This window comes from Amblyomma maculatum, chromosome 5 (assembly GCF_055883805.1).
Source record: "Amblyomma maculatum isolate TAMU_Amacu chromosome 5, ASM5588380v1, whole genome shotgun sequence".
NCBI classification, from domain to species: domain Eukaryota; kingdom Metazoa; phylum Arthropoda; class Arachnida; order Ixodida; family Ixodidae; genus Amblyomma; species Amblyomma maculatum.
The window spans coordinates 101350685-101374727 of NC_139348.1; the positions used below are offsets into that span (position 1 = coordinate 101350685).

Genomic DNA, 24043 nt, shown 5'->3' on the forward strand with positions numbered 1-24043 from the left:
CGTAACACTTCACCTGTCAGCCGTGGCAGAAAACTGCGCAGAGAAGCTCCGTTTGCGACGGGATAGGATGCAGTAAAGCAGAGAGCTGGAGGTCCCTTCCCCGCATTTAGGATGTGGGAATAGGTTGAGATGAAATCGGCGCATTGGTGGCTTAGGGTCTGTGGCGAGAGTGAAGGAATGAGCAGACGGGACGCGGCTGCGACTAGAAAAACCCGCACGATGGCTGCCCTGAAAAGAAGAAGAGTTATCACGAAATCTGAAGAATGCTCAACATGAGGGTGGTGCTACAAGATGGTAAAACGTTACCACTGTGTAATAATAAGGTTACATCGAGCACGTCTCGACAAAACAACGGAAGAGCAAGATTGAAAGACGGAGAAGGGAGTGCGCCTGAAGAGTGAAGGGGGCAGTAGCGGGAGAGAGAATTGAGGGAGTGTACGGCGGAGCGTAGAAGCAGTGGTAATGGCAGCGAGGGTTTGCCTTGTGGGTCATAAGTTACTAACGCGGATTTTTCATGTGAGAAATATGGCGAACTCTAGTGGGAGAGCAGGCGCACTTGAGAGCACTTCGAAAGTGCTCTCAGACGAGCGGGCGCCTTCCAGTGGGAGAGCAGGAGTAGAATCACTGGCTTCCAATGGCAGAGGAGGAGGACTTTTCCTCTGCTGGAGAGCACCCGAGTGCACTCCCGGCTGCTCCCTCGTCTAAAGCGAGAGTAGAGGAAGTCACATGGCATAAAGCGTCATATCCGCGCCATCTTTTATTTTTTTTTTTGTTTTCTCTGGAGTCGGTGACGCTCAAAATGGCGGCTGCAAATACGCTCATCAACGCGGCGTACCATATCACCGGCTTCTCGACTGCGCCTTTTCGTCGAGAGCGGAGCGGCGGTGTTGTGTTCACTTGAGAGCCGGCGCGCGGTGCGTGCCCTTTCTTTCGTTTCCCATCACCCTGGACCGCGGAATGCCTGGCTGGAGCGAATTTCAAGTCGCCGACACCACGCCGCCCGGATGTCCGCCCATCGGCAAGGCGAGCAACAGTATTCCCGACCGCAGGGTCGAAGATCATCTGCGGTGTGTGGACGTGCGTGCGCGCGCGCGCGTGTGTGTGTGTGTGTGTGTGTGTGTGTGTGTGTGTGTGTGTGTGTGTGTGTGTGTGTGTGTGTGTGTGTGTGTGTGTGTGTGTGTGCGTGTGTGTGTGTGTGTGTGTGTGTGTGTGTGTGTGCGTGTGTGTGTGTGTGCGTGTGTGTGTGTGTGTGTGTGTGTGTGTGTGTGTGTGTGTGTGTGTGTGTGTGTGTGTGTGTGTGTGTGTGTGTGTGTGTGTGTGTGTGTGTGTGTGTGTGTGTGTGTGTGTGTGTGTGTGTGTGTGTGTGTGTGCGTGCGCGCGCGCGCGTGCTAGCTTTTTGTGTAAAGGAGCAGCGGATGCCACGAAACGCATTCCAGCGGGACTCGGGCTGTCTGGCACGGGCGCACGTGATGACGGCGGCGGATTGGCCACTATGGAATTTGCACACGTGACTTTGTGCGTACAGCCCTACAGGTGTGAGGAGAAATCATGCTGTAGCCTGCTGCCCCGCCCAGGGAGTTTATTTGGTTCCTATTGGTTTATCATTGTGGTATTTGTCTGACGAAGCTACTTAATGAAGTGTCAGGGGGGGATTTCGGGGAGAAGAGACGAGTTGCAATAAACATGCTGTAACCTCGTTCGACTTCGAGTAGAACTTTAAGGTGCCCAGCAGGCACACCTCAACAGACCGCCGGTCAGCGCTACCGAGCACGGTGGGCGCGAAGAAAACCCATTCGAAGGCCAGCAGTTGAACAGACCATCGCCTCTCTGGATGAGCACGGCGGGGGACTGCTTGGACAGCTTCTTCGAAATTTTACTCAAGCGAATTTTCGTCAGGAGCGGAAAGCGTTGCTCAGGTGCTGTATGCATGTTTGAGTGTCACTGCCGGGCCAAAGAAGGCAGATCGCCGCGCTGTGCGAACAAGGCGTGCAAAACAAGCGGTTCTTCACAGAGCATTGGCCTCTCCTCGGGATACAACGGCCGCCATTGCGTGTGGTCACGTGGTCGTGGTTTGCTGCCCTCGACACGCAGAGAGCGTTCCCGTGGGAGGACAGTTATTCCCTTGCTCGGCGTGCTCCTGTACTGCACTGCAATGCTGTGCGCCTCTGCTCTGGTCCCCCCAACCGAATGCGCCATTAGTAGGTTACGTGGATTGCAGTCATAAAGGATGCATATGCTGCCACGCGAGTAGGCAGTTCCCAATTCGGGAGAGCGAATGGAATTACCCGGGAGCTAGCCTTGGCATACTGGGTCAGCATTCAGCCCTTAGGCCAAAAGTGGTCGTTCAGACTTGGCGAAAATTGGCTTTATACCTGCAAAGAATGGTTTGCCCATAAAGCAGTACCTGTATGTTTGCGATTATGTGTAAGATGAGTGTGTGTGACAAGACAGAGGTTCGTAATAAAAGAGTAGACATTAAACGACAAGTACAAAGCATTAACGCAAGCGTAAATGTGAGCCTGACATGGCATGCGAACGGTCGCAAGTCATGTCGGGTTACGAGATAAACACACTGGAAAGTCTTTTTGTGCGCCTTCTTAACTAGGCTCATTCCGATCGCTAAATACAAGTCATATCAATCTACGCTCCAGCTGTCGTAAGCTACCGCATAGTGAAGCATTGCCTCGGCCCCAGCAGCCAACGCTCTTACAGCTGTCCAAGACACGCTGTCGAGCTGTTGAGTTAAGCCTGCTGGTGGCTGTACACACGAGAGTTCCTCGCCATGTCGTGGTTTGAATGCAATGTTGCAAACCGTTTTGTAATTAAAATTGTGAGGGGATACTGAAGGGCGTATTAATACAGGTCCACTTTCCGGCGTACAGGTGAGCTACGGTACACGTAAGACCACGATAGCCGGAAAACATGTTTAGACGCCGGAACGGATTTAAGACCGTTTAGCTACCCTGAGGCAATGATTAACGCTTGATGTGACAGTTAAAAGGGGTATGTTTAAAATAGATGCAGAGGGAGAGGGGGCGAGGTGGGGGAGGGGGAGAGTGTGATGAGCACTATTGACTCAGTCGTCATTTTGTTTAAGACTATATTCTTCTTGCAAAGCAAGTAAAAAGAAAAAAGAAAAGAACGCACGCTCTGATAAAAGCGGCAATAAATGTTTTCCCGGGTTGAGAACGTATTCTTGCCGAACACAGGTATACAGCTCGGTATATACTAAATTATGTTTCAGCAGGTGGTTTCACTTTCAGTACATCAGGAAGCAGTGCTTTTGACCTGCGAAAGCTATTAACGTCCGCAATGATATACAGAAGGAAGGGAGGTCGAGTGACAACATTGTAGCGCCATCAAATTATTATAAAAGTTCGGCCTGTGAAACGATATACAATATATACAAATGCTGCTGAATATAAAAATAAATACCGCGCACCATATATTGGCCTCCCGCTTTCCATTGAGAGAAGTAAGTTTATGCACAACTTTCAGGCGGGAAACTGGCGGCTCTATGGCGGATATTTTAACGTCACCTTCCTTTGACATTTTTTTATTTATTTTGAATTAGGAAATCCGGGTTGAACATCCGGTGCGCGGGAATTTGTTGTATTGCGATCACATTGCTTACCCCATACCGCCAAATGTATGGCGCCGTCTTGCGTCACATTAATTTCAAAGAAAAGATTAAGAAGTTTCGTGACGTTACACACCTGTGTGACCGATCACTGCTAGACAAAATCGCAGAACGCTGTGGTGCCATCCATCTGATCAATGGGAACATGAAGCCGAGTTGGCTGGTACTGATGCAGGCAGGAGTTGACAAGGCTTCCAAATTCCACTTGGTCCTTGACGTCACAAGGCACGTCACATAGGAGAGTTGACAAGAGCTCTGGCAGAAATTATGCAAAGTTGTGACATTATACGTGGAGACGCAATCTCAGCCAAAGAACAATACGTAGTTCGGATCTTAGCAAATCAAAGCGCATTAACCGTTGAAGAAACATTTAGTAATGTGGAATAGGACCACTACCATTTGGATTGCAGGCTTGACGCGGTTCGTCTGAACTACGGATAAGTATTCTTTCTACAGATAACTACATATTTGTTGAAGGACGGAGGAGGGGGGATATCGCGTTAGAAAAACTGGCCACCTTGTATACGCAGTGCCTGGTGTCATCGACGGTACCGGAACCATGGAAGAGTGCAAACATTATCCTCATTCATAAGAAAGGGGATTCTAAGGACCTTGAACATTACAGACCAATCAGCTTACTGTCTGTTACGTATAAGGTGTTTACTAAGGTAATCGCTAATGGAATCAGGACAACATTAGACTGCAATCAAGCAAAGGATCAAGCAGGGTTTCGGAAACGGTACTCTACTATCGATCATATCCATACCATCAATCAGGTGATAGAAAAATTCTCGGAATATAACCAGCCCTTATACACAGCATTCATTGATTACGAAAAAGCATTTGACTCAGTTGAAACCTCGGCGGTGATGCAGGCACTGCGAAATCAGGGGGTATACGAGCCGTACGTGAAAGTGCTGGAAGATATATATAGTAGCTGCACAGCAACCACAGTTCTGCATAAAGAAAGTAACAAAATTCCCCATAAAGAAAGGTGTTCGGCAAGAGACACAATATCCTCAGTACTATTCACAGCTTGCTTAGAGGAAGTATTCAGAGACTTGGAATGGAGCAGTTAGGGATAAGGGTAGATGAAGAATACCTCAGTAATCTGCGATTTGCTGATGACATTGCCTTGCTAAGCAACTCAGGGGATGAACTACAAAAACTGATTGGTGACCTAGACAGGAAAAGTAGAGAGGTAGGCTTGAAAATCAATATGCAGAAGACTAAGGTTATGTTCAACAGCCGCGGGAAGGAACAGCAGTTTACATTAGGTAGCGAAGTGCTGGAAGTAGTAGGCGAATATGTCTACTTAGGACAGGTAGTAACCGCAGATCCGGACCATGGAAATGAAATAACAAAAAGAATAAGATTGGGATGGAGCGCATTTAACAAGCACTCACAGATTATGACTAGCAGCTTACCGGTATCGCTAAAGAGGAAAGTATATAACAGTTGCATCTTACCTGTACTCACCTATGGGGCTGAAACGTGGAGGCTAACCAAGAGAGTTCTACTTAAGTTGAGGACAACCCACAAGGCTATGGAACGAAAAATGGCAGGGGTAACATTAAGAGATAGGAAGCGTGCAGAGTGGGTCAGAGAAATAACTCGTTACCGAAAATCTAGTGGAAATTAAGAAGAAGAAATGGACATGGGCAGGACATGTAATGCGAAGAGAGGATAACCGATGGTCGCTTAGGGTAACAAACTGGATTCCAAGGGAAGGAAAGCATAGCAGAGGGCAGCAGAAAGTTAGGTGGGCGGATGAGGTTAAGAAGTTCGCAGGGGTCAAGTGGATGCAGCTAGCACAGAACCGGGTCACGGGGAGAAATATAGGCGAGGCCTTCGCCCTGCAGTGGGTATAGTCAGAGTGCTGATGATGATGATGATTTTTTCTGTGGTAGCTTAGACCCTTGTTCGGCCTAGAGTAAGGAGCAGCCACTGATTAGTTTACAACCGCATTTAGTTTAAATTAGAACATTTATTTAGCTCGGCTAAGCATCTCTGCTATTATTACTACTTATCTCTACTATACTCAGCCTTGCTACGTGCTACTGATCAACCGCAGCTAAATAAGAACATTCCATAACAACAGTGCATACTTTCCATCTGGCCATGATATCGCATCAGCCCTTGCTATTAGGCGTCCCCAGATGTTCCGACTTTTTTTTTTAATCACATTGTACCTACCTGCGCCTCTAACGCTTGTTCATTAGAGCTGCCATTTCAGGAACATTCCTAGCCATATTACCACGCTTTTCTTCCAAGCGAGCTGTATACGCTTAGAATTACTGGTTAAACGAACAACGATGCAAAATAGACGAGGTAGTGTTAGTACCACAGAGTAATATTGTAAACGCAGAGCTCCAGTAGGGCAAAAAGCTATCAAATTTCTATAGATTTGCGTCCTTCCAGCGAAAAGCCTGCCTAACTCACACCTTTCAAAAACAAACAGTAACGATTATGTTAGGTCAGTTTGTGTTCACATCTCTGACTATACAAGGCTATGTACCTCGTGTACTTGAATCGACGGTAATAAAGCCATACAGCATGCATTTGAGGTGTAGCATAACACGTGTAGTCTGCATGAACCTCACTGCTAATGTTGTTTCAAATCCACTAATTCCGTTTCTCTAAGTTACACTCTGCTCAAAATCAATGCACAAAAGCATTCTTTGCGGCGGGGTCAATATGTGATAACAAAACGTACGGCTGCAGGATGACATACTAAACTTGACGCCATTTCGGAATGATTTCTATATATTTCGAAAGCAATTAAACGCTTCAAAATGGTGATCACCATAAAGCGCATTCACTGAGCCTCGCATAGCTGCCTATCTATGCTAGCCAAGGCGTTTTATCTGGAGGCTTCCAAACCGTTCCACATTTGATCGCCTCTTCACTGATCGAAATTACATTTCCGTTTGGTAGCCTGACTATTTCAGTGCTTTCAGTTATGTCAGTAGAAAAGACCACCCTATAATACCTGTTGATGCGTGTAACAAACGTGAAAGGGCGAAAATGTCGATTAGTAATGATGCAATGGCAAGGCGTATTTACTGCGAAAATAAAAGGTACTGACGAAAACGTTTAAACAGAAAGAGGTATCTATCACTTAAGCTTTCCATCCGGGCACAGCGATGTGCAATTCAGTGCCCGTCGCTGCCCGCTAGAGAAGAGGGCAACTAGCTGGCTGAGCGGGGTAGTTGGGTTTCAGCCATAGTGAGGACATGAAGTAAAATCAAAACAGGTGAGAAGCATGCGCTCTTGGCAGCTTTTGTTTTCATTTGGTCCGCACATCTGTCTACAGCCATGTCGAAATCGCGTGCTCTTTTACGCTTCATCATTTCTAAGTAGTTGCTGTTATAGCTGCATCACCCTCTTTTTTGCTCATACCGCTGCACTTGAAGGGGGAGGGGGGGGGGGCATGTACTTTACTAAGTGATCACTCCCTTTTTACAGTCATCATTACATTTTGGGGATCCCCTAAAAATTGCACAAACACCATTCGCATTGCAACGTGTTGCCTACTAAGTGATAATATAACCATAGTGGGTGGCTCTAATAATTGAAAAAAGAGCTAGCCCACCTAAGGCATATGGTTAGGAAATTTGAGTTTTACGGAATTTAATTCTAGGTACTATAATCTGGAGCCACCGTGTACGTCATGACCGAAGCAACGAGTCGTATGGTTCCGCTCGCACATCTCTACGACTACTGGTTCGCCCGCCACGGCTCCCAGAAAGCTGCACCTCATCAAGGTTTCGAGGACCAGAGGTTGTCTGTGCGAATTCCTCGTACATGTTAGAATTTAGTTCAAAAGCATTTCTGTGCTCAATGTTGTGTCAGTTCGTCTGACCCACTTCAGAACCCCGTGAATCAAACAGATGGACAACAATTTTGCAACCAATAGTAATTTTAAGTGGTGACACGCCCACCCATTCCGAGGTGGCGTATATAAGGTCGGTCTATAGTTATGCAGCGGTGATGGGCGCCGCCACCACGTGGTGGCCACGGGGGGGCCATGTGATTTGGGGAATCGTGACGTCATACATGGGGGACCAGGTGGTGTACTCCATTGGATGGGTGGTCATGCGGTATCTAAGAAATTATTTGCAATGCTGTATCTATGATTACGTCACATGGTCGCCTTCTAAACGATGGAGAAAGGGACAAGCAAATCGGCAAGAGCTGACGCTCTTAAATCTTCTGGGTAGATGAGTTAAGTATGGCGATCGACCCGGGAAGGCGATGGTTGCCATGATCGAACCATTAATTTGATTATTTTTTTCACGTTTCATGTTTCTTAGAAAACTGCATAGCTTTCGTCTGTATCCAAATGGGTGAGTAAGCGTGGATTCCAAGGAGTCACCTCACTCCACCTTGGTAGATTCCTTTGAAACTGCGTTCAAAAATATTTATTATCACTGCTTCCCGTTGCTTGTCGATGCTGTTTTTCGTTCCTCGTTTAATTGCTCTGGGTAGATATGATTATCAGTTCCACTGTTCCTGTCATTAAGAATATACTGTTATTTAAACTTGCACCTTTCAGAACAAAGAAAGCAATTCCGCAGCATCATCTAGTGTCACTATCGAGAATGGAATCGTTAAGCCTGCTCTGCGGGGCATGGACATACCAAATGTGGACTTCGGCACATTCATGAGAGACGCATGGCTGCAGCATGGAGACAAAGTAGCCCTGGTGAGTGCTCAGACAAGCTGTCACCCTGTGTGTCTTACGCAAAGGCAACCAGCAAGCTCCTTTTATGAGGTTGTCAAGAAAGTGTTATTAAATTTTTAAATTTTCTACTGCGGTACTTTAGAAATATCCTAACATAAGTAACATATCATATCATAAGTAACAGGTGCCGAACCAGACACGCCGCGAAAAAGCAATTTCATACTGCCATTTCTATGCTAAAAAGCTACAATATTCACAAATACATGTTTATTAAGCATGTAGATGGCACTTTTTTACTTGTTTTTAAAGGGGTGGTAAACGTAGATCAATGGACCTAGGTGGCTGATCAGCATGTTTTCTTTGCCTTGGAAGTTATTTATTTCTGACTACAGTCAACTATGTTTTCGGGATTTTACAGAAGTGGAAAAACAGCGTAGAAGAACAATTTCACTGCCTACGACTGAAGGTACAAATAAAAATGTGCAAAGAGCTATGCAGTACAGGCAGCATAAAAAGTAAGCATTCATGTAAAACAAATGCAGTTACAAGAAAACAATTACAGTAGAAATTACATGGGTTATGGCAGCTGCAATTTAGGCCAGAGTTCTTAGGAGGCCTGATATATTTCTGTATGACTCGGTGGTCTATAATTGACGAATGCTACTGATTCGAGAAAAAACAAAAGGGGAAAGTAATGTTGGAAGATATTACAGCAACAAGACAGTATTCAGCAATGATCGCCTGCTTGTGACATCTTGCGACATGAAATACTTTTCAGACCGAAATTATTCCAGTAAAGGTAAGCTATAGGTACTGGAAATCTGCAATTTTTTTTTATTTTAAAAATACGTTTGATCGAAAATATTTTTCACTGTCCATAATTTATGGGCTGTTATCGTGCGTCCAAATATTGCCCCTCTGCTTTTCGAGCTTTTTCAGGACAACATTTCAAATTCTCTAATCTTGTGCGTTTTTCTGTGTGCTGTATTTTCCGTGTTATCAGCAAATTTGATATGAAATGTTTTGTGACAATCTCGGAAATCACCTGGTTCGTGGTCTTAAACCATGCTGGATCACCTAGTGTCAGATTACACTTATACCATTTATTGCACTACTATGCAACTCTTTTACAAAGCAGCATTTGGTTTCGCCTGGTCATTAAGTTATTTATTTTTGTATAGCACGTCAATGTCTGCGATTGGCTGCACCTATAATTTATGTAAATTTTACGTCATTATCTAAAACGGCGTACTCCTCGACAAAGGGAACACAGCTGCTATTGCCTCGTTCCCGTAGCCTGCGTACAAAAACTAAGCACAGGTTTCTTGTACTTTCTGCGTGTTACCGATCATATGCCAAATTAAAAAGCTTCCACGCATCACTGAACCTTCCGCCTAGCTCACAAAGGCAAATATAGGTTTATACCTTAAGTAATGGCAACCACCTAAATATATTGGTAAGGTATGTAGCCACAATGTCGCGAGACGACAAGTATGTTTTGGTCGCTCTGTCGAAGGATGACGACGCTGAAGGTAGAGCTGGTGCGTGCGCTAATCTTACGCTAGTGTTCCTGACTTTGCAGTGTAACTCTTGCTGCTTCTTTATTCTTTATTGTCGAGTTGGCAAGAACTGTACAACATATGCTACAAAAACACTTACACCTCTCATCGTGCGTTCATTGAAACTGTTCCGAATTCGTAAGGTCGTCTATTATACAAATCCGCTCGGGGGAATTCACTTTGGCTCCTGAGAACTATATTATTCGCGCGGTAAAATTAGTAAAATTGAATTGATAGCTTATCTGACTATTCTGTTGCCATTGAAAGACACCCACTGCTTCTTCCGTTTTAGGCGAAATCATGTTATTCCTAGCAGACACCCTTGATAACTTTCTCAGTGGTGACTTGTAAGAAATTTTATTAGAATTCATGAGCTGTGTTCGTTTAGCCAAAATTTTACTTTCAAATTGTATGTGTCCATTTGCATTGTTACCTTTATGGAGATTTCAAGAATGCTAATTTTCCATACATCACTTTATAGTCGACTACTTACTGGCTTCTTGGGGCTGATTTTTTTTTTTTACTCAAGCTGGTTCTTTTTCTTAGTGCGCATGCCACAGTCACCTTCCAACACCTAAACAAAGAAATATGAAATCACTCTAACATTTTCCGAATGTCGTTTTGATGACTGATGCAGGCAATACATGAATAATTGTCAGGCCTATTTGTTAAAAACTACTTTATTGAAGCAGAAGTATTATTTCATCAATACACAATTTTATAAGCTTCACACTAAACTAGGCTTAAATTTACACTTCTAATAATACTCATTTCAATGAAGCGGCTTGATGTTCACCACGTTTATTTTCTTGCCTTTAAACATGTCGGTGAGAGAGCGGGAAAATTAGAGAATAATATAAACTTTCTGGAAAAGGCATCATGATATAAAAGTTTTTGAACGCTTCTTTAGATTTTTTTTTTTTTTGGGGGGGGGGGGTGAAAACCATTTATTACTATTTATAAACAGACGTTTCTATGTTGCGCGCAGATTAAGGTATGTGCACATAGATATTTTGAGAGCTCAGTTACATTGCATGTAAGGCCATTCCGACTGCGTTGGTGACCTCGGGGGCGTCATTCTGTGCAGGTGGACGACATGTCAGGAGAGAGTTGCACTTTCTCGGAGCTGGATCTCCAGTGCCGCAGCGTCGCAGCGGGAATGCACAGCTTGGGTTTTAAGCCGGGAGATGTGGCCGCCTTCATCTCCACAAACACACTGGACTTGGTGGTGGCTCTTTTCGGCGCTATATTCGCTGGAGCCAGGGTGACGTTCATCAAGACAAATCTCACTGCAAGTAAGTTGATAGCCGATACAAATGTAGCGCGTTCTGCCGCTTCATCGCAAATGAGTCAGATAACGGGCCCCGAAAACAGCATGTCTTGGAAAATGGGATCATTGAATCTAGTTCCCGTAGTTATGAGCTGATTCTATACTTTGAAGCTCTATGTACAGGTTAGGAGGTGCACTGATCCGTTTAATTTGTAAATAAAAGTTACATCTCAGCATCTTAAGTTTAATAATAACATTGCGTGTCGCTCCTTGCAGCGTCTGCCACTTGACTCATTCCGCCACACTCCCCTCGACTGGAGAAGCAGGCCTCTTAAAGAGCTGCAGTACGTCCGGCAGAAACATGATCACTTGGCACGGAATATGACTTACTTTAATGGGCGTCGCCATGCGCGCGCCACTGACGAAAGAAGTTGCCCGAATAGCGGCTGAAACTGTCTAATTTTTATAAGCCAGAGCTAGGACGGTAAGAGCGTTTTAAGCGTTGCAAACATTGATATTAATGTAAACTCTAAATGCTATAATGCGCTTACATCTAAACGTGGGAAGTATGTGAACTTGTATAAACATTTTACGAAATGTCATGACTCGAAATTCATACCAGTGTTCATCACAAGCTGTTAAAAAGAACACGATAGTCATTTTGTGCCTCAAAAAATCTTTCTAAAATACTATGTATGGTTTCTTTCGTACACCAGGTCCCGAAGAACTGAGTTTCACAGTTCAGTTTTATTTTAAATTTAGAGATTATCCGTTTTTACCAACGTTCTTAGATAGAGGGCTGGTTGTGACTTAACTGAACACTTATAATGTAACCTGTAAACAGAAAGCTTCCCAATCCCGTATCCACGCTTCTCGAACCAGAATTCTTTTAGCCATATTTAAACCCTTATGTATAAAAATATCCTAGTCCTCTCACTGAGGCAGATATCACCGAATAACGGCATATATGTGAATCATTATGAAAGACATATCTGAAAGATCTGGGATAAACCAAGCCATTTTTTTTTCGCATATTCTGAAAGAGGATCACAAAAGTTAATAGATCCTTCTACTTTCAAGAACACCCTTTATTGGTTTACTATGGCACTCTTAACAGCCTAGTGCGAGTGAAGGGCGAATAATAAGACAAATATTTAACTCCGCGCCCAACGATAGGGCCATTCGCTTTGAAGCTTCCACAGTCATCCCAATATTCCACATTCGGCTCAGAACTAAAACAATTCTAACCTAGAAGGAGGACGTCGAGGACGGCGTCGAGGTAGGCGAGGAAGCCGGGCAATCAAGACCAACACGATCAGCGCGATGGCAATTACACAACTGCTTCCTCTTCTTCAGCGGTGGGGGTTCATCTTCTTCACACTGCCCCCCCCCCCCCCCCCCGCCCTCAGAAAAAAAGGAGCCATCCTGGCGACTTAAGGGGACGAAGATACAATCCGGGGGTAGAACGGCTTAAGGCGCTGCACATGTACAGTTTCACGGCCACGCGCCTAAGATCAGAAGATGGCGTAAGAGGCTCGACAATGTAATTGACTAGCGAAGTGCACTCGACGACACGGTATATAGGCCCATGGCACTTGGAGACAAGTTTCGTTGAGAGGCCGGGCTGCCGGATGGAACCCACAGCCACACGAGTGAGCCGGGCTTGAAGTGTGGTGCATTCTTCTGATTGGTGTCATGGTGATGTCTTCGGAGCAATTGAGAGTCGGTCGTAAACGACCGGCCAATCTGGCGGCTTTCTTCGGCGTGTGGTGCAGCTTCGGTAACTGCGGTACATTCAGATGCATGTGGTTGTAAGGGAGCACAGCATCAAGGGGAGCAGATGAATGCCGACCGTAAAGTAAAAAGAACAGAGAAAAACCCGTGCTGGATTGCGTAGCAGTTTTGTATGCATAGGTGATATAGGGAAGATGTCCCAGTTGGTGTGATTGGATCCGACGTACTTCGCGAGTCTCTCACCGAGGGTGCGATTAAATGGTTCAGTAAGACCGTTTGTTTGCGGGTTGTAGGCGGTGCAAGTGTGGTGGATGATTTTGCACTGAGCGAGCATGGCTTGAATGACCTCAGATAAAAATTCACGAGGAGCACCGTGACTCAGAATGAAGTTTGTCAATAAGAAACCGGCCACATCTCGGGCTGTTGCAGCTGCGAGCGCAGCGGTTTCGGCATATCTCGTCAGATGGTCGACCGCGATATCACCCAGCGATTGCCGTCAGCGTCAGCTGTGTACGGAAGAGGGCCGTAGAGGTCCATGCCAATGCGGTCGAAGGGTCTAAGCGGACATATGAGAGGCTGTAACTCACCAGCCGAACGGTGAAAGGCAGGATTGCGGCATTGGCAAGCCAGGCACGGTCGAACGTACGTAAGAACCGAGTTGTACATACTGCGCCAATAGTACCTCGCAATAGTACCGAAGATGGATTCTAGTGCACGTCTTGAAAACTCCGGCGTGGCCGCACTGCAGATTGACGTGGAAAGCTGTACATATATTAGGTCCGTAAATGGCGTGAGATCACTAGGAGCCATTTCCAGCCATTTCCAAAGTCGGAAGCGTGTCGGCGAAGGGCGCGTGAAGGGGTAATCTCCGGATGGTTGGAAAGGTAGTCAATAAGAGAGGTGATCCATCGCTCCTGTCGTTGTTCGGTGTGCATGTCACTGACGTCGAGCGTAAACACCACGGGGATGCTGGAGAGGCTAGCAAGGTCGGCTAAAAGCGGCGTGCGAGACAAAACGTCGGCGTCTTTATGCTTGCGACTAGATCGGTAAACGACACGGATATCATTATCTTTGAGACAAAGAGCCCATCGTGCCAACCGGCCGGAGGGGTCTTTGAGCAATGAAAGCCAGCAGAGGGCATGATGGTCAGTGACTACATAAAAAGGACGGCCGTAACGGTAAGGGCGAAACATTTTGACTGCCCAGGCAATAGCAAAGCACTCCTTTTCCGGAGTAGCTCGTTTCCGCTTTCGTGAGAGTACGGCTGGCGTAGGCGACTTCATATTCGCCGAGCCAGAGAGGCGCTGAGCAAGCACAGCGCCGAGGCAGACACCACTGGCGTCTACGTGCACCTCGGTGGGTGCCTGGGGGTCCAAATGGAGCACGATGGGCGGGGCTGTGAGGAGGCTGCGCAATATATTGTAGGCGGCGTCGCCTGCTGGTTGCCACAGCGAAAAATGTGAGTTATTGCCAAGTAGCTGAGTCAAAGGGGCGACAATGGAAGCAAAGTTCTATATAAATCGCCGAAAGTATGAACACAGGCCGAAGAAGCTCCTGAGTTGCCTAATGATAGTAGGTTTCGATAAGGAAGTCCAGCTCGAAGTTTGGCGGGATCAGGCGGATACCCTCCTTGGACACAACGTAGCCTAAAATAGTTAGCTTACGAGCAGCGAAACGGCACTTCTTCAAGTTGAGCTGCAGACCTACGTTTGCAAGACATGTCAAGACCTGCTTCAGGCGAGAGTGGTGGGTCTCAAAAGCCCGGCGAGAACACCATGATCTCATCCAGGTAATAGAGGCATGTCTTCCACTTCAGGTCACGCAGAAGTGTCCATCATACGCTGGAATGTAGCGGAGGTACCCCTCATGTAAAACCCCGTACTCCTGGGGTCTTCGAGGTATTGGAACTAAATAAATAAAAAAAAGTATTACAGAGACCGAAAAGCATAACGGTAAATTCAAAGGTCATCGGGGGTGACAAATGCGACTTTAGGGCGATCTTCCGCAGTCATGGGTACCTGCCATTAACCGGATCATAAATCGTGCGAAGAAAAGAGTTCAGTGCATTGCTAACAGTCCAATGCATCATCTATAGGGCGTCGAGGACGGCGTCCAGGAAATGGAGAAAGCGGGGCGGTAAAGACCAACTCGATCTGGGCGATGGCAATTCCACAACTGCTTCCTCTTCATCAGCGTCCAGCGAAGGGGTCCATCTTCTTCACGCCAAAAAAAAAAAAAAAAATTCCGACAGCCCTGTTGAACCTAAACTGTAGAAATGCGAAAGCATAAATGCTGCTGGGTCACACGGTGTATCACGTTTGCTCTTATTATCATTATCAACTACATGCATCCTCATTATCGTTGCTAATGTCATCTCTCATTATCACAAATTTCAAAACTTTTCTGAGAGCACTGTGGAATCTACACTGCAGAAATGCGAAAACCTGAGAGTTTCTGGTGCAGACTGTGCATTACGTTTGCTCTCATTATCATTATCAACTAAATGCACCCTAATTATCATTGCTAATGTCTTGTGTCATTATCACAAATAGAAAAAAATTCAGGGCACTGTGGAATCTGCACTGCAGGAATGCGAAAGTCTGAGCGTTGCTGGTGCACACCGTGCATCACGTTTGCTCTTATTATCATATCAACTAAATGCACCCACATTATCATTGCTCATGCCATCACTGTCATTATCACAAATTACAGCGTCATTGTCATTGGTACTATCATCCTCACTGTAGACAAGGAGAATTATGAGGTGTGTTTAAAAATCCGGGCGTGGCCCAGTTAACGCACTCGGCTAGGTATCCGAGGAATGAAGGTTCGATTCTCGGTGCGGACCGGATTATTTATTTTCCCGTGTGTGGCGTAGCAGAATAAAGTGCTCAACTGGGAGTGTAAGGGAAAAAGGTTCGATTCCCGTAGACCGGATTCTTTTTTTTTTTTTCTGATGTCGTTAGTTTCAGTTCCGGGTGATTACGTCATTTGATTGACAGCTGCAGTGTGACCGGACGAACGAACGCCAACAGTCTACGCCATAAAAGCTTTCGCCTTGAAATGCGCACTTGACTGTTCGTGGAGGAGGCCTAATAACAATGTCTAAGCCACAATGGCAATAGCTAATGCTTCGCCCGCACAACTGAAATCTGTGCTCTCATTACAGGGGAAGTCGGTGGTCTCTTCACGAAACTGCGCCCAAGCATGGTTTTTTGCGACAGTGAGAACGAAGAAAAAGTGAAAGACCTACGTGAAACGCTCACATCAGTGAAGGTGAGTTTTTCACTGCTGATTTTTTTAATGGCGAGGCGAAAAAGAATATAATAAGAATATTCGTTCCTTGTTCGATGAAGGTGCATAAGACTAGATATTACATTAACAATCATCATTGCGTGCTAGAAGATCTAAAGGGAAATATTTTCGCTTGTAATATTGTATTAAAGGAATAGAGCCCCGCAGCTTTGGAGTAATTGTTAGAGCGCTGGACTACAAAACCCAAAATGGGAGATCAATCCTTGCAGCGGCGGCCGCTTTTCGGCCGAAACGAACAACAAGGTGATATCAGTGCATGTAAAGAACCATAGGTGGTCCAAATTTCTCAAGTCCTCACCTACAGCATCTCTCAAAACCTGAGTCATCTTGGAACGTTAAACCCTACAAACCGAACTAAACTATTCAATTGACGTGGCTTCAATTCTAATACTGTGGTATATCGGGAATGAATCCTGATGCTTAAATAGCTCTCGGAGTATTAACGCAATGTTTTTCAGCCTGGCAAACAACTGAGGGCAGCAACAACAGCTTATGATGAAACTGCCCTCCTACAAATTAAAAAAAACCTTTGACTGCTCTATATCTGTGACGCTCAGGCGTTTTGCATATGGGCGGTTGAGTTTCAGATTAATGTTGTTTGGGGAAACTTACGCTACGTACATGCTTTATTTGGGCTTCCTTTTACTATACCTGACGGTATCGCTTGACTAGAGCAGATAACAAATGTCCCAGACCACTCTAAACAAGAATCGATGGTAATATTGGTACCTCTTAAGGGGAAAAAATACCGCCTAAAGTTGATGGCAGCACTCGCTCTGGAGATTACCACTGTTACGATTTTCATTTCACCTATACCCACCCTGAAGCGAGATTCACTTCTTCAAATTGCTTCAGTACATGAAAGAAATGGGCAGGCGGTGCAGTGCATTGCAAAATAAAGTGAACGGCTTTTAAAAGAACCGGATGTAAGGGACGCAGATGAACATTAAAATTAAACAACTCCTATCAAAGACAGAGTGCGCAGCCCCAGGCGAGTGTAAAGACTAATATAAATTTCATGCCTTTCGACATTCAGCAACTCAACTGTAGCTCTGACCCCGAGAGACTACTGTATTTATCGCTGAGTCTATTGAATTTAATGTTGTTCTCGCCACACCATTCAAACTCGTGACATTGATGTCGAAAAAGACGGATGAGTGCTTTTTTGAAGTAAATGGAGCTCTTGACTGCTCCTTAATGCCGACGTCGATACAGGCACTTTACCCACGCAATCCACACAGGCTGACGGCGATTGTATTTTGTTATGTTATGCTTGCTTGGCCCTAAATATCCTGCTTCCGGTGATAGTGATCCCTTTTTGGTTAGAATGCGATACCCTGCCGACACAGGTGGACTTGAATTTTCTTCACAGTAACACTGGTTGGTTGGAGAGGTTTAACGTCGTAAAGCGACTCAGGCTATGAGAGACGTCGTAGTGGAGGGCTCCGGAAATTTGGACCACCTGGGGTTCTTTAACGTGCACTGACATCGCACAGCACACGGTCGCCTTGCTTTTCGCCTGCACCGAAGAGTGGCCGCCGAGGCCGGGATTCGACCCCGCATCCTTGGGAATAGTAGTCGAGCGCCGTAACCACTGCGCCACACCTGTGGGTTCACAGTAACAATAAAAAAAGCTCAACCGCTTATCAGCATAGTCGCTCTTCAAGGATTCAAACCAATGAACCTATAGTCCAGAGATAGCCAACTGTTCTAGTGCTAACAACTAAAGTGGGTACATGGCCTGCCAGCTAAATTCAATCTTTCGAAAACTGAGCAGAGGCTCATCAGTGACATCACACTCGGCGAAATGTTAAACTATTCTGGCTTTTTAACACACACCGTTGGTGTCGTGTGGTGCGCGTTACTCTGGTGGCTCTGTATTCACTTTTTACAAAGCAAATGCTTTGATGTGCACTGTCCCCCCCCCCCCCCCCCCCCCCCCCCGCCGTAGATGCTCGTTACGTCCGAAACATTGCGCTGTGCAGAGAAAAAGAAAAAAAGAAACGTCGCGGTTTTTATGCGAGCATGCATCACAATTTCGCATGCTTGCTAAAATAGACTCATATGCTTTAGCTGCGCATTTCACACAATCATACAAGCAATTTAGGTTTTGTCGAATACTAACACACATGCATTATAATAGACACGTAATGTAGAATCCATAAAAATAGTTCGCAACCACTGGAATGAGGCATCACCTGAATAAAAAAGCACAGACATTCATGTTAGTTTAACTCATTTTGATTCCAAAAATATCAGATAGTCTTTTGTACAAAATATCTGCGAGGCCACAGTTATTACTTGCTGACACACTAGAGAAATAAACGTCAGGAGTAGGGAACAGGTGCCATATGCTACTTTGGAACAATGTTTTTTAGAAGGTGTTACATTTATCGCAGCTGCTAGCTTATTTAGGCGTTTTTCCGCTGCTGCAGTGAAGTCCATAGACAAAACTTGACAAAATGAGCAAAATGAGAAAGCTGCTTCCTTTTCATATTGCTGTATTGAAGACTCAGAATAGTAGCAAGGTCGGTGCGTCGCATGGACCAATTATTACGGAGAATGCATAGAACTTCCTAAGAAATTGAAAGCGAAACCTTAGCTGCCTGCTTAGTTAAACCGTTTATTTAGTTTATTCACACTCAATGGCATCTAACTCTCCCAATACACACTTCAGCCACTACAGCCCATATCTTCCACGGCCACTCCACGCGCCGGCTACTCTGAGCGGCATTTCATGTTGCCCAAGCCGCTTCCACCGTAGTGTTTTTTCTCGGCCTTCATCGTCCACGATTGGGGCCTTGGGGCATTGTCGCCCATAGCGATGTGGAATGAAGCTCTGGGTCCACGGGGCGACGTATACAAGGCAATTAGGCGCGCCGCGAGCGTGCTACCGCAGTTGGCATGTCCCTCGCTCTGTAGAGTACTCCATCGCCCGACGGACATTTTCCTCCTGTTCCCCATCGCCGCAGTGTTTTTTTTTTCCTCAAAGCCCTCCGAATTCCTTACGCTAGGCAAGGAGATTTATGAACTTGTTCTGATGAAGTCAGAGTACGGCCCCACTGTGTCCTCTACCTAATGGCTACCCAACATCACCATGAACCCTTTGATATGATTTTCCTCCTTGGAGTGCACAGCCTGTGGAAAGCGCGCCTGTTGGACCGGAGTGATGAGCTTCTCGTTTTCCCTAGTATTCATTTCAGCCAAATGGTGCACCAGCTGTAAGAGAGTTGCGAAGATAGTGACTATCAGCCGTACTAACACCGATTACTGATGTGTTGTTTTTGTTTGCAACCGTTTTAGTGAAGATGTGTTAAGACGTGCTTCAGTTGTGTCGTGTTGTATATTTATACTGAGCTTGTTCGGCTAAAGGCTGGCTATACTTTGTGAATAACGTATATAGCTCGTTTCTGAACGCAAACGCGTGTAATAAATACCTTGCTGAAAAAAAAAACACAAATACGGCGTACGCCCGTAAATAGCGCGCTCGGCTGCTGCACGAATGGAACGTGGTTCGAGTTCTGGTGCGGAAACGGTTCACTTCATTTCTTATTCAGCTGACCGGGACCACTTTTTGTGGACACATTTCGCAGACTGGCTCTGCGGACTTCCGGCCTAAGTTTTTGTGTCTCGTGAATTATATAAGCGCCGTACCTTATAACACCGAGTTCTTCGTCAAGAGACAGCACAAATTAACTTGCAAGCAGAATGCCGCGCATACCGTTGCTTCTGACCTAGAGAGTTCGCGTAAAGCTCGTGAATTCATAAAAGAAACGTTTCCTTTCAAAAGCGGTAGCAGTGCTTCGTCTTTGACATTTTTTTCTAGGCTTTCGTCTCATTTGGTGAGTGCAACGGTATGGTCTCACTGGCGACGCTGAGAAGCAACGCTGATCAAGTCCAGCAGCCCGAACCCAGGGACCCTAAAGACGTGCTGTTCATCTTCTATACAAGCGGAACTACTGGACACCCTAAGGCGGCACTCATAACACATCGAAATTATGTCGCTATAATGTTCGGATTCAAGTGAGTAGTTGACTGGAAGTCCAGAACGCAACACGGTTAACCGGAAAGGATAACAAAAGCTTATATGTAATGACATTCGGGTTCCAGTTACACGCTACAATAATTGGTAAAAGATGGAAGTAAAACGGTTCCTTATGCACTGTCATGAACTTCCCGAAATAATATAAGTACAAAAACGTTCTCAAGGTCATTAATTTCCAAGAAAGAAGTAGGCAGCGTCATAGTAAAGCCCGGTGACCTTATAAGTTTTATGTATTCGGATTTATCACCACCGTACGTTTGGGTGCAGGGGGGGGGGGGGGGGGGGGAATTAAGCTGTTGGAGTTTAAGCCTAAAGCCCTCTTGGCTTATGATTGCCATTCGTAGGACCGTTTGAAATGAGCCGGATTCCTAGCCATTCCAACAGTAACCCCATAACAAGCCAACACTGGCTAAATTGGCTAAATTATATAACTATTGTATAATCAATGGCCAAATTCCATGCAAAAATATTAAAAAAGAAATAAAGGCTCTCACCCTAATGGGTGTAAGGAGTTGTAAGCACTCCCTAAAATTTTCTGCAAAGTAAAACAAAAATCTTATTCACGCAGTTTTTTTCTGCTCAACCATAAAACAAATATACGCGACGCACGGAACTAAGCAACAGCTGTCCTTTTTCATTTATTTTCCCTCGCACAACTTATGAAGGCCAAAATATCCTTTCTCAAGGTAATGAGGAGCATGTTCTATATTTCTACTCTTTCCCACTCCTCTCTTTCCCGTGTGTTCAGGTGCAAGCGACTGCAATCAATTTGAAGTGCGAAGGGCTGAAATAGGAACGCTTGGGAGCGAAGCACATGTGGACGTGGGCTGGAATTCGATGCTTGCAATTGCCCCATCGGTTATCAAAAACACTCTTTTGAAACGTTCTAGGAGCGTTATCGCTTCAATGCGCGGGATGTACGTCTGGCCTGAAGAGAGACAGTGTTAATCGCAACTTAACAAAAGAAATCATTCTTTACCACGGTTTTTGGCCTGTTTCCCTTCTACTTACACGGAAACAAACAAAATCGATAACTATATGCCCGTTTGTTATTTAGGTATGGTGTTAGGAAGGATGAAACACTTTATCAAAAAGCTATATATATATATATATATATATATATATATATATATATATATATATATATATATATATATAATTCATTTAGTCATACAACAAGAACTGGTGGGCGAGTTGGTCTGACACATAGCGCTGTGTTTGTCCCTTTCTTTCTCTGGCCTTGGGCCGTGGCGCTGCTTCACTAGATATCATTTAGTCAATTTAAGTATTAAAAAGCGGGATTTGTGATTAAAACAGAGATTAGACTTTACTAACTGAAATTTATGCTACCCACCTAGGTGAGTGCGAAGCTCTCCACTAAGCGACAAGTGCATCTGAAAGTGACCACCTGACATAATAACGATTGGTTGCAGTTCCCAGATCATTTTCTTTGAATAATTTATTTGGTCTACAGTAATAAGAAAAGGGCAATAATAGGTAACATAAAAATATAATCACCTGTTCTAGTAGCCAAAGCGGAGCTGAGGAATCGCTCGAAGGGAACACAACGGATGTTTTTGACACTACTATAATATACACCCGGCTAGCAGGAATGTTTCTGTAATTATGTCGATATCCGGCACGACTAGTTAAATCTTCGATGCGGAATAAAGAGAATTAATAATGGAATAACTGTGTGGCATACACAAAGTGAAGTAATTGAGCATTCTTGAAGGAGGATGAACCATGAACAGCGTAGAAGTAATGTCTAACAGTATCCTCCTGAACATTAGGAGGCAAATGTGGGGTGTTTATGATGTCATGGGAAAATTCCCATCGAATTTGTTCTTTGCGGGTTATGAAGATATATAAGCTGTAGTGCGGTAGGCACCGTCAGTTTGCGGATCTCACGTGTTGAGAAACCACATGCCTCTGTTCGAAATAAGTTTATTACACTCGAAGCGCATGACGAGGAATTGAAGTGAAGATTATTAATTTTCAAGTATGGCTTTAGACGCACTGCGCAGTCGTTAAGGATGCCGTTAAAAAGAGACTCCCTCCCCCTATATTTTCTGCTTGAGTCTGTTCATAATGAAGTTCCATTATTCTATTCGTGGACTTCCAGATCCGAAGATTCCATGTTCCATGCGATCTCCGTGTACTTGGCACTGCTGCCCCTGGCACATCCGATGGGTGTGCTCGTCTGCTGCACTATGCTGGTCTTCGGAGCAAGGACGGTCACCCTTCGAACCATGGCTATCGACCGGCTGCTCGCTGCAGCGCAGAGATACAAGGTAAGAGTAATGCAAGCGTGTTAACGCAACTTTATTGCCGGTTCAGAACTGAAATAATGTGGATTACGCTGGGATGTTAAAGACCGCTCTTATTATGTAACCAGTTTTGAAACTTCGTAGTTTAAGAAGTCGTACGTCTGCCGAAACTCTAGCGAACGTCCCTCTTAGCCCTTCTTTTCTGCGCCTCACAATCGTTCTTCTATATTACTAAATAGCCTCTAGATATGTCCTTTAAAAGGTGGCAAGACAAATAAAAAGCTGAATAATAGGTAGGTTTATTGTCCTTCCAAGTAGCCTGTAATAACAAATAATAAACCGAATAAGGCCTATATTGGAGAGCAGCATATAAAGAAAGCAGAAAGTAACTTAAATGAAGGAAACCATAAAGGAATATTTCTATTTTCGTTTTTGTTCTAGTGTAGGGCACCCGAAAACGAAATGTGTAATTTTTACGGTTCAGAAAATATAAACTGCTAGAAATTAGAACGAATCAAATTGCTTCCCGTGGGCAAGTATGGATACCATCACCGGTATTGGGTTTCTTGTATTTTTACACATTTATATTCAGGTGATAAAAAATCTCGCACCTTACTACTCATCTGCCTACAGCATAATGAAAATATAAAAACACCCTCTTTAGCTTCCCTTTGTTTTGGCCCTGTTGGCATCTCTCATACAAGTGTCATGAGAAGACTGCCCTTTTATTGCCGTCGTCTGTTCTCATCCTGCGCTGGTAGCATGCAAAGAGGCACCAACAGAGTGGGTATAATTACTGTTACGTTGTGGAATTGCTGGGCATGAAATATAGCTGTAGGTGGGAATACGTGTGCAGGCATCTATACATTTCCAGTCCTGTATTATCACAGATATATTCCCTTACGAGAGGAACAATAATAACAGTAATACGGAAATTTGTGCTGGTTAGTTCATCTCCATCACTTTAACCAGCACTGCTATTCCCTGCCTCCTGTCGCAGCGCTGGTAAAAGTGATGACCGTTAATAGATTGCCCACGGACTGCGTTTCTCTGTTACACTGGTATGCTTTGTTCGCAAATGATTTGATGGCTTCTTAGATGTGAAGCATACATATAGTATCTATGCTACGCACCAGAGACCATCCAAGTGCTTCCTTGGACAAGGGTCTTTCTTTCTGATTGCAATCGCGAGAGCTGTCTGTATGTTGGTCTTAGTGGCCCAGCCCGATACTCTTGAGATGGCAAGAAATAGCCGTTTAGCCTTGTTGCAATGTCGATATTTTGAACACCGGTGATGGATATTAACGCGTTAGGAGGGGCGTTTTTTGACCTTAGTACTACAGTTCTTGAGGGCAATAAAGTAATTTTAGCTTTCTCAAACTTTAATGAAATAGTGTTCTCCAAGATGGAAACAGCGACGGATTGCGTAGCAATATAATACAACGTGCCCGCTGATGACATCCGGAAACACAAATCATGATTCGTATTTTTGACTGTGCGTTTACTCACTCTGCTGTACTGCA

The 24043-nt window shown here is 44.9% G+C and overlaps 1 protein-coding gene across 1 annotated transcript in view; it reads left to right on the forward strand.

Moving 5' to 3' along the window:
* The first annotated feature begins 957 nt into the window (after positions 1-957).
* LOC146189033 (uncharacterized) overlaps positions 958-24043 on the forward strand; it is a 32762-nt gene continuing 9676 nt past the window's right edge. Inside the window, exons 1-6 of the mRNA XM_084605166.1 lie at positions 958-1077; positions 8199-8348; positions 10974-11181; positions 16060-16166; positions 20032-20228; positions 22376-22544. Coding sequence (XP_084461292.1) covers positions 958-1077; positions 8199-8348; positions 10974-11181; positions 16060-16166; positions 20032-20228; positions 22376-22544 — 951 coding nt within the window. The remainder of the gene's footprint in view (positions 1078-8198; positions 8349-10973; positions 11182-16059; positions 16167-20031; positions 20229-22375; positions 22545-24043) is intronic.